Source organism: Saccoglossus kowalevskii, chromosome 13, assembly GCF_978046115.1.
Source record: "Saccoglossus kowalevskii chromosome 13, keSacKowa6.1, whole genome shotgun sequence".
In the NCBI taxonomy this organism is placed as follows: domain Eukaryota; kingdom Metazoa; phylum Hemichordata; class Enteropneusta; family Harrimaniidae; genus Saccoglossus; species Saccoglossus kowalevskii.
In genome coordinates this window covers 15,784,350-15,796,646 of record NC_140653.1, presented here as the reverse complement: position 1 = coordinate 15,796,646, position 12,297 = coordinate 15,784,350, and the positions used below count along the sequence as shown (strand labels likewise).

At 37.0% G+C, this 12,297-nt stretch overlaps 1 protein-coding gene across 1 annotated transcript in view; it reads right to left on the bottom strand.

Moving 5' to 3' along the window:
* The window catches only part of LOC102804469 (sodium/calcium exchanger 3-like), a 96,464-nt gene extending 84,434 nt beyond the window's left edge, over positions 1-12,030 (bottom strand). The window contains exons 1-2 of the mRNA XM_078007580.2: positions 11,779-12,030; positions 5,968-6,725 (exon numbers count right to left, since the gene is read on the bottom strand). Coding sequence (XP_077863706.1) covers positions 5,968-6,705 — 738 coding nt within the window. The 5' untranslated portion in view covers positions 6,706-6,725; positions 11,779-12,030. The remainder of the gene's footprint in view (positions 1-5,967; positions 6,726-11,778) is intronic.
* Positions 12,031-12,297: the final 267 nt, after the last annotated feature.

Genomic DNA, 12,297 nt, shown 5'->3' with positions numbered 1-12,297 from the left:
TTATACGAAAACTGTCAGAGCTTGGTGTATACGATTTATACGAAAACTGTCAGAGCTTGGTGTATACGATTTATGCAAAAACTGTCAGAGCTTGGTCTATACGATTTATACGAAAACTGTCAGAGCTTGGTCTATACGATTTATACGAAAACTGTCAGAGCTTGGTGTATACGATTTATACGAAAACTGTCAGAGCTTGGTGTATACGATTTATACGAAAACTGTCAGAGCTTGGTGTATACGATTTATGCGAAAACTGTCAAAGCTTGGTGTATACGATTTATGCGAAAACTGTCAGAGCTTGGTGTATACGATTTATGCGAAAACTGTCAGAGCTTGGTGTATACGATTTATGCGAAAACTGTCAGAGCTTGGTGTATACGATTTATGCGAAAACTGTCAGAGCTTGGTGTATACGATTTATGCGAAAACTGTCAGAGCTTGGTGTATACGATTTATGCGAAAACTGTCAGAGCTTGGTGTATACGATTTATGCGAAAACTGTCAGAGCTTGGTGTATACGATTTATGCGAAAACTGTCAGAGCTTGGTGTATACGATTTATGCGAAAACTGTCAGAGCTTGGTCTATACGATTTATGCGAAAACTGTCAGAGCTTGGTGTATACGATTTATGCAAAAACTGTCAGAGCTTGGTGTATACGATTTATGCGAAAACTGTCAGAGCTTGGTCTATACGATTTATACGAAAACTGTCAGAGCTTGGTGTATACGATTTATACGAAAACTGTCAGAGCTTGGTCTATACGATTTATGCGAAAACTGTCAGAGCTTGGTGTATACGATTTATGCGAAAACTGTCAGAGCTTGGTGTATACGATTTATGCGAAAACTGTCAGAGCTTGGTGTATACGATTTATGCGAAAACTGTCAGAGCTTGGTCTATACGATTTATACGAAAACTGTCAGAGCTTGGTGTATACGATTTATACGAAAACTGTCAGAGCTTGGTGTATACGATTTATGCGAAAACTGTCAGAGCTTGGTCTATACGATTTATACGAAAACTGTCAGAGCTTGGTGTATACGATTTATACGAAAACTGTCAGAGCTTGGTGTATACGATTTATGCGAAAACTGTCAGAGCTTGGTCTATACGATTTATACGAAAACTGTCAGAGCTTGGTGTATACGATTTATACGAAAACTGTCAGAGCTTGGTGTATACGATTTATGCGAAAACTGTCAGAGCTTGGTGTATACGATTTATGCGAAAACTGTCAGAGCTTGGTGTATACGATTTATACGAAAACTGTCAGAGCTTGGTGTATACGATTTATACGAAAACTGTCAGAGCTTGGTGTATACGATTTATACGAAAACTGTCAGAGCTTGGTGTATACGATTTATACGAAAACTGTCAGAGCTTGGTGTATACGATTTATACGAAAACTGTCAGAGCTTGGTGTTCACAATTTATACTACGTATAAACTAGAAAATCTTCTTGTTAATGACAAGGAATTGATATTGTATTTATACATATTGCTTTTGCATGTATATTGTAGCACAAAATGGGAGCTTATGTCGTTGCACTGTCTGTCTGTAAAGTGTACAAACCTTTTGCACTGATATATAGCAATAATTAATTAACATACAGTAATTAATTCAAATGAAACTCACTAATCAGCTAAACTTTGAAACAAACCAATGACCTGAGCATATTAATTATTATTAGGTAATATTAAAAACCATCGTCAGTAGGAAAATTGTTAAAAGTAGGTATCCTCGCTTTACTTTCCCCACTCATTTCATTTCACTTATGCCTTTGACAAACATACCTACAATTTAACTGGCTTTCAAGGATCCACAAATCCTTCTAACTTGGTGAGTGTCTACTGTTTAGAAATCTAGCTTAATTTAGGAGATCCGGTTAATTTCATATTGTGTAGTTAATTTCTTTACAAATTGACTATTTAAATAATATCTTGTATTGTAGCACGTACACGCACTCAATAATCTTTTGAGAATGCTAGAGAAAATCACACAACGTTGAAGAGCCGTTTCACTTTAACGAAAACCACTCCAATTCTCATGGATAAAAATGCATGGACAAAAACTCCTTTATTTGGCTATTCTTTTTCCAGAGTATGCGTAGGTCACTAAGGTCACGTCAATGTCAGACTACTGAACTGCTAGACATTAAATTTGCAGTGAAAAAACAACCGGTAGAACATTTGCTAGAATTGAATTCATCACGAGCAATTACTGCATGTTTAAGAAGTTTCACGTGAATGACTTTTACACTCTAGTTCACATTAACAAAATATGTTAGTGGTTTGGTAGACTTTTATTCATTTTTCTCATCGTCTACATTTTAAGTAGTCTGCATTTAATACCGGATTGGCCTGTCCAATAATCACACATAACCCCATCCACCCCCATTCATAATGTATGAAGTTGGTTTGCTCCACATTTTTTACTATGACTGGAAGATTCCATTTCAGGGAAGTGGGTTGGTGGGTCATACTTCATACTTTTAATCTTGAACAGCCCGAGAAAAACACAAGAAAAGAATTTGTTTCTGGTCATTTCTGGTCATTGCAAGCATCACTTCACAAAAAATGAAAATAAAAGAAAAAAATTAATTTAAAAAAAAGAAAGAAAAAATATATAAATTTGAATAAAAAAAAAGAAGTAAAAACAAAAATATTTCTCAAGTCAGGTAATAAACTTGAAAGGAAACCAGACAACTGTAGGGTTATATCAATATCCACACATGGCAGTTTTGTCCAATGGCTTTGTTTGGTGTAAAATAAAGTTTAATATGTTCACGACTTGTCACTTTCAAAACATGCATTCATTTGTTTACTTAATCACCATGACAACAAGCATTGATCATACTTATAATATAATAACACCACTGCGTGTTTACTGAGTCATGTGACCTATGAAGTGCAGGTGAATATAAAAGCGTATTTAAACGCGTCTTTTAGACACACGTTCTGTATTTACAGGGTGTCAGATCACAAAATCAACCCCCGGCCATAGTACATAATTACATGGAAACAAGAATGCAGCAAGTTGGAGACACTCTCCTATTCAGCCATTGCTTATTGTTACCTCACACTTGTTATTAACGTAGAATGTTCCAAACAATAGATTATTTGTTGTATTGTTGATAAACAATGCCTTTGTTGTCTGTACGATCTCTACATTTTCACATTGCCTTTTTCTTTTTTTTTAACGCACAAAGGTTCAGTTGTAAATCCCTAATGCAATTATATCTTTTCAACTGTTAATAATTGCGAATCTGACTATTTAAAAAAAAAATTCCAAAGAGTTAACATTTAACATTTAATATCAAATTGCATGAGGGTTATATAGCGACACTTCGTCTAACATCACAATCAAAACATCTACTTTCATACACAGTGAAAAACACAGTTGACTGAATTTGAAAATGTCCCTTTTCCACTTTGCAGCTATAATTGTACACAAAAGTACCGCTATCTACACGAACATTAGCTATTACGGTACATGCCTATTGACTATTCCTCTTTTGAATAAAGGTTGCCCATGACAATTCACTGAAACATGATTGCTTCCCACATTGGCGAGTGCTTCCAAGAATTCCTACGCTGTAGACTGGTTAACTAGCCATTTGAGTCACAATTTAAATACAGACAATAGCCATCACCATTGATAGTACCGAGTGCCGCTCAGTTCTCTGGGTATATCGGTGCGTATTCATGCTTTCTATTAAAGTGTATCTTCTATATATTGGCGAATATAGGTAGATTAATGCGAGTGAACACCAAAACAGGTTATACATATGCATATATTCTATTATTATTTGCACTTCAAACAAGTGCGACTTCAGTGGTCACCTGTTCATTCTACTATTTATGTTTATTAGGTTGGTTAGTTCATCTAAACATGGTTAACTTTTTTTTGTTAAGCTAGCTCAAAAAAAAAACATTATTCCACGGTCATCGAACACAAATACTGATGGCCTGCTAGGGTTCTTTAACTTTTTTTATTTGATTCGTATTTGCACAATTTAGGCCATCACCAACTCAAATCTAAATTTTTAAATTCTTGATTCAAACTGATTAGGCAATTAAGTAATATGATATTCTCTAAATTACCAACAAAACTTAAAGCAGGGAGTCACCTGCGCATGTATCAGTTGGCCAAAGAGTGTCATTGTTTAAAAACTTTGCGTTTTTAGCACGTGTTGTTATCTCGCTTGGGACTCAATTCCCGGGCATGTGCAGGGGACGAAACTCTCACTTTAAGGAAAACAAACACTAGCGTTTTTGGAAAAAACTGATACATTGAATGTCATAAAGACATAAATGTTTTTCATAAAAAATATTCATAAATGTTTTATACATTTCAATGGAACAAAAATAGACCAATCACAACACGTTAACCAATGCAAGAAAGTAAATCAGCCAATGATTGATTGAAACCCTCAAAGAACCATAGGTAATTGACATTCCAAAACTTTTCTACAGCCAATGAAATAGCATTCTTAGAGTTTGAATAAAACGTAAGGGTCTCCAGCGTAATTGTTATATAAATATTTTTTTTCCATAAAATTATTCATTGAAATTCAAATTAATTTTTCACTTCATGAAACAAGTTTACCACACTTCCACATTACATGTATGGGCCTCTATTTAATAAGGCTAATTCTGACATACCAAAGCCTTCACCAAATCCAGTTCACTCTGGATATAAAACTCAAATTGAATATCACCACATAAAAGTACAGCTGAGCAAAACAAATGACCTTTAACCTTTTCACCACTCGTTCTCTCTTTTCATCACAAATTCACAAAATAGTCCTGTTTATAGTCTGCACTTTCCTGCAGAAGATTGGAACAAAAATAGCCAAATTGTTTGAGTAAAAACTGAAAATTGACTCAAATTTGATTCAGTGCAGAAAAGTTTGGGCAAAAAAGTCTGGTGGTGTAAAGATTCAAATTTATAATCAGTATAACATACTTTGCTTATTAGAAGTGCATGTCAACCAAACATTTATCATACAAGTCATTAATATATGTACGTAAATACATATGCTACCGATACTGATTATTACGTTTTTTGATTTTGTAGAAAAATTATTATGTCATTATTATAATCTCTTATATTCCCATAGTATTTTTTGGTCTCTGTGATTGAATTTACAGTACCTTCCCTACAGATGTTTGACTCACTGTCCTAAGAAGTGTGATTTTCCCCAAGACTTATGAAGTTCACACAAAATTTATCTTTTGGTAATTAAAGCTACATATTATAGTGTAAACCAAATGGACATAATTTCTCATTAGCAACAGAGCTCATTCAAAACTTTTCAAAAAAATATTGTCAAAATTGTGTCTTTTATTTTGTCAACTGTGATAAAATTTGATTTTGGTGTTATAAGGGGCAGAAATAACAGCCACAGTATATTAAATCAGAAAAAAAGATTGATGACTCCATTTTTTTTTTTATATTAAATTCACAATATATTGTTGTGAAGGGCTTAATTTTACACAAACCTCAATGAATAATAATATTCTATGTGAAATGAAAATGTTGACAAGTCGTAAGAATCACGAGAGCTTAATATTGAAACTGGTGCCAGTAATTCTAACAAGACAACGCACTAAAGTAATTGGATTTCATTATTAATGGGAGTCAGTTCTAAAATAAGTTTTAATCATTTAATTAGATTTAGAGAAACATACATGCAATCATTCTCTCAGCGTTAAGATATGGTAAATGGTTTTGATTTTATGAGCAAACTTTTCCCTGAGAAAATCACAAAAATGTTGTAGCAGCGAAGAATTATTGTGGATAATAATTGGAATATCACTCTGATGGAATGACACAAATGAACAACACAGAACGCAAATAATATAAAATAGTGGTCATCAACATGATTTTTTCAATTCAAAAACATTTGCTTCAAACTCCCTTCAATTTTATCATTCAAAACAAGATGCTTTACACTTACCGTTTGGCTTCCTTGATGGTCATCAGCCCCGACAGCCGTACGCTGTCTTTTACATTTACACCACCATCCATTGTCTTGGGCGTATGCTGTGAAAACAAGCACAGGCATATAGCCCAGAGTCACCCATGCCTCCCAGATTTCTATAACTCCCGGAGAAATCCATAGAAGTACCACTAACATCCAAATATAGGCCCACATTGACCACACAGCAGTTAAAAGAAAAACTCCAAACTCTCGAATTCGTTTGGCATTGGGTGACGGTACACTGACAATACAAATAGAAGTTATTACTAGTAAATTAAAAGCTGCACTCCCGATGATGGTGAATGTGCCCAGCGCATCCTCTACTTCGTCTGAATCAAGACGCTGTAACGCTTCAACCACTGAGAGAAGAATCTCAGGAGCACTACTCCCCAGTGCCATCAGCGTCAAATTTGCTACTGTTTCATTCCACACAAGGACTTCAAATTCAACTCTCTGTTTCTTCTCTTCATCCCATCGCACTACTGTTCGTTTTTTACTCGTAATCACCTCAATACTGCACATAAATATATCGCTGATGATTGCAATGCCGACAAACACATATAACATCGCTATAAAGTAGAGAGTACCCCGTACCCACTCGGGCCATAGGTTCTCCGCTGGAATAAGCAGAAGGCTGGTACATTGTTTGGACCCGTCAGGAATAATTTCTATGACATATCCACGTGAATAGTTCGTATACACCCACTCCGGCATGCTGACTTCTTTCGTCAACTCTGCGGAAATATTGAAAAAAACAGAAAAGATGATTATAACAGAAATGTTTTGTTTTTTTACATACACATGCTGCAGCACAATCCCTCTATCACTGCCAATGTAGCGTTTTAAAGAGTGCTTCAGGTTAAGCCTAATCTACCAGCAGATTTAATCTCTGGAAACTATGGTATCCCACGATTCCCTGGTGCAATCCATGGGTTTAACATCTTGTCCTTACATTAATACTGTAAAACCATTTATTTTCACTGGTATTTAATTTTACTATTTTGATGTTTTGAGCAATTTCGCTTTTAAGTTAGCTTAACACCGCAGGGAAACAAATGAATTTTATTGTTTTTTTATGTGTTTATGTGGATTTAATTTAGCAAATTGTACTTATAAACGAAAAAAGCGAAATTAAAACCCAGCAATAATTACTAGTAATGCATTTACAGTACATGGCAGGCAATGCATGGGATAGATACAAGATATATTAAACACTTTATTTTTTATTATATTTTTAAAATATGACAGTATTATTGTTGATGGGTTGGAAAAAAAGGCATTAAGTTTAAACCGAAAAGTCATGTTTACCTTGTGACGATCTAAGTTGGAGAACCGGTCACAAATTGGTTGCTTGTTGAATAAAGGATCCAGTTAACCTAAAACTACTCTAGTACAATGCGTACGTATAAAGAACGGTGTTTGTAGTTCTCCGTGGTGAGAATAGTACGTGAAGCTACCTAGGGTTTCAAGCTTCTGACCATGGAGATAAAAATATATTGTTTACTACATGTACCATGTTCTGACCTTCGCAGTCGCTTGGGGAACCGTCCCTCAACACAAAACCACGGGAAGGACGTTGTGGCAAAATTTGAAAGTGAGAGATTACCAGAAATTTTAACAACAAAAATTGAAGATAAAACCACTGCAGCTGATCACTATTATGCCCGGAGAAACACTGATTTGATGTTCAATTGATTATACAGACACTTCAAATGTAAAGTTTACATCAACTACGAAGAACCCTATTCACGTTATTATTAAAACAACTTATACACACAATGTCAACACAGTTGAGTGAGGACTCATCGACATAGTTGCGTGACCACAAGACGTTGTATACATAGAATTTATTAAAACAGTTCATACCTATGCGACTATTATCGACTGTACTTTCACATGACGATACCGCAAAGTCAAATCAAGGTACTATACTGCCGTTGTTTACGTTGGAATTCCCTTGCACTGTGCCACGCGCGAATTGTGTAGCGTTTGTACACAGGGACTGTGGTTTGCAGTATCACCGGTACCACTACGCCAGGTGCCATCAACTGCTACATTACGCCTGAAAACGCTGGGCGTGTGTATCGTCTACACGGCATATGACCAATAACTGTTTGGTGGACCGAGCAAGGCTATTCCCCGAGGAATAACAAAAGCCCGTTATTTCCGAGTACGAAGGTGGTAGCAGCACCTTACCAATCGGGTTCACCCGACTTACTTTCTCCTACTGTTTGACTTGATCATGAACTCACGGTTACTATGAACCGTGATGGACTCCATCGATTCGGCTCTCCTCGCTCGGCGTCGCTGTATTTTCTTTGAAACACTCACATATTATCAATTCTGCCATTAATAATAAATGACATGTTTGCTATTATGTTGATCTTTACAAAATACAACCATTACAAAATCAACAGGGTGCTTCTCGCGATCGCCTGGCAACGGGATCTCACAATCAAAGGCAAGCAGTCAAGATTGTTCAAGCACGGCTGACTGTGTCAACTTCTCCACTAATTTACATACGAATTGTTTCCATGGTTGTGCCGTCACAAGTGGGTCCAGGGCCTCACTGATGGAGTGTAGGTGCATCCAATTTCAAAATAATTTCAAGAACTCGTTCGTGTATATCGACCCAAATCGATCGAACTACAACATGACTTCAACATTTATTCGTAGAAACGTTCGATCTAGTCAATAAAATAACAAAACTGTACAATCTAAAGCACACGAAGAATATATGTACTGTAATACCAGGGACCTACATACCCCGCAGTCTACGGCGTAATCAAATACACTATTTTTGTATCTTTGCTGTAGTCGAGTATTTTTATTCATGTTTATCGAACCTATTGTTTTCTTCCAACGGTAAACAAAACCAGACTAGTTACCTCGATATAATACATATACATTTCCTTTTTCGAGTCAAATGAAGTCGGGCAATGATAAATGCTGACGTCACTACCAAACAACGACCTAAAACGAACGTTCCGAGTGTGGTCGGCTGGACCACCATCAGTTTACGGTGTACAGCCGTGGGCAGCCGTAGAAATCTTGGTTACGGGGGTAGGTTTCCGAGCAAATGGAAAATCCAACCGAACTAATTGCAAACGAGTATCCGTGTATCAATCAACTATGTCATCCTTTCGACCGCATTCTCTCACCCCATTTTTATTATAAAAAACAGCATGTACCTTGTTATGATAATAAATTGTAGATGTGATGTTGGATATATTTATGATGAAATGATCATGCACGATTATTCATTACGAAATATGATTACCTAAATCTATTTAATACCGGCTTCTGTGTTATTGTTAGACACCGGGACTCTTAGCAATTACCCAATGCTTGAAAAGATACGGTTTAGTTTGTCCTTGTTGGAGGAATGTGTGCGAATGTACTTCTAAGTTAAACATTTATTTACGCGAACGCATGGGGAAAATGGTAATATGCCAATGCATACGGTACTATCTGACTCTTTGGGATCATTATGATACGACACAGAGCGCTCTTTCGCTTCGTGGCCTCGTCCTAAGTATTATTTACAGATTATGCGGGATCACGTCAGTATGGCAAACAAGCAGCAACAGCTCCGCAAAATGTCCTGTTTTCGACCCGTTTTGATTTGACACTCGATGGTGAGCTCATTTATTAATACCAAGTAAGTTTTTAAATATATTGAAGGTAATGTCAATTTGCCCGTCTTTCAATATTGCTTGTTTCATGAAGTACGGCGCCACGAAATTCGGCAAATAGACAGATTGTTGCTCTTGGTGTAATGACAGTACTTGTGGGACCCGTGGACAGGCAGGTCATCGCGATAACAACGTTAAATAAAACTCAAATAAACGGAACCAGCCAACTATGAAACTGCCCTGAATGTTGTGTTATTACGGCGTTTCCATATTAACCAATACATAACCCGGGGTATATAGACGCAAGCCGCAGTCATACGAATAATGTGAGTTCTAATGTCTTTCTTATCACTGTAATCGAGTGATCACACCACCTTACGGTCACGGTCACCACAGATTTTTGCAAAAGCTGTAAAACAATGGGTTTTTTTATGTTTAGAAACAATTCGACAATTACCGACGCAAAACGAAATAATTGTAAAGATGGCTTTTCTCTGACTAATGCCGTGGTGCATCGTGTCCATACTGCACGGCATCGATATGGTTACTATGCAACCGTGTCACAATAACGCACACGTCCTCAGTCCTCGACGGTGTCCGCTGTGTGGACATAGTTGAATTAAGGGTGAAATATAGGTACATATCGTAGAATAGCCCCCCTGATCAGAGTTTTCTGACGTCGTGGCTTATATAAATTGCATTTTGCAAGACCATGTGTATAAAAAAAAAACATACTTGATAGGGTATGGTAACTTTTTCAAGATATGCGTCACCTTTAGAAGGAGAAAAACATCAAGCCGGGGATGAGTAGAAATCGTAATTTATATTATATAATGTTGACTTTCGGTAAGAATGGTTTAAATAATGGGACACGAGAGCGGTCGACACAATTCATATCAGTTCCGACATTGAGAAATTAAAATATTTCAAGTTGAATCGACAAATGGCCGGAAACTGCTACTGTGACGCAGTGAATAATCCTTTACTCGTGGAATATGCCTACATACTATATCACTTAGTTGTAACATGATGAACGAAAATGAAGTGTATGAAAAATAGAAACACGAGCCTGACACCTACGTACCACACTGACAAGCATGTTAATTTCACGAGTCTAGGAATATAGCGAAATGTTATAGCAGTGAAGATTTCAATGGAGAGTGGTTTGTCACAATATTCTCCGAAACGCTTCCAAATATAAGGGCATACGGTAATAGAAAACTATTATGATATAACTGGGTGTACCGTCAGCTCTGAGGCTGAGAGGTCCCCCGGCTTGCGTTTAATTAAACTCGGCGCATGCTGCTATGGATGCCAACGCAACTTCTTTCGACACAATATTATTATATTAAAAGCAGGATGATTTTTTTTTTACCTGTCGGACGTCGGAGTAAAAATTGCAGCTGCGTGGACTGCCACGAGCTTAAGTAAATATAACAAGAGCCCGCCAATGTCCCAACAAGTGGCGACCTATGTCTGTTTCTATGGTGATACTTAACCACGCTCCCGAAATTACTTTTTAAGTAGGAGGAGGAGGACAGACGACTGGAATTTCCTCGATTTCAATGAAGCGAGTTTGTCTCTCGTTATTTAACAATGTGTTGTTGGATGATAGAGGACTATGAAATATGTACATCTCTGTCAGATTTCATGTTTAAAGATACAACCTCATACATCATGTATCGACAGGACTGTTCATTAGATAATATACTTATCTCCTTCAGATTACTCGTAAAACTCGCACAATTCGAATCGCAATGATCGTCCGCATTTTTAGCGATGATCATTTTGACGGAACTGTGTGGTTTATTTGCCGGCGTTGTCACAGAAACCGTAGCGTGTAATGTAGTTATAGGTAAGCCCAATGATAATATGCATGTTTTCAAAAAAAAAAAGAAGACACGGTGAATTTTTACCGAAAACAGCGGGATAACAACCCAACAACAGGGAAGGAAAAGAAGTCACGTACAACTAAATTTAAACGTGTCGATATTACCAACTCGTGGCCATATATAGAGAGTGAAATGCAGTTGCGTGAACATGTTTATGTGTACGTATCGCGGATAGCTTAGCATGAGACATGTTTTTATGTTTTGTTTCTCTCAAAACACGAAATACATTTTTTTATAGGCTGTTTACTAACCCAACTCACCTGCTTAATATTATATTATGGCAACACCATCCCAGTGTCATTAGTGCCAAATCCGAAGCTTCGTTCATCCGACATACCACTTCCGTAATTAACTCCTATCGTACTTCGACGGACTTTACATATTTGTCGCTTTTAGACGATTGTACAAATAATCAATAACATTGACAGAGAGTGTCAGCGATGAATTTCTATCCGTTAATGTCCGTGTGCGAAGTGTGCGTTGTTCAGCCTGATCACTCTTTGGCGATTCTGACGACACCTGAGGGGTTTCGCATTATCGGCACATGCGGGCGCTGTACGCGTAAAACTGACTCAACGATTATGTTGAAAGAGGGCGTGTGTTATCATTAGACGTGTTGAAACTTGGCCATCCCCGGGAGTGCATCACGGCATTGTAGGTCACCGTTGACAATTTTGCTTTTATTTGTCAATGTGGGGTTCCCCGTTGAAATATTGACCAAATTTGTCTTAATAAGTTTAAATTTTGTCGAATAATTGATCACATAACCGGATATTGGG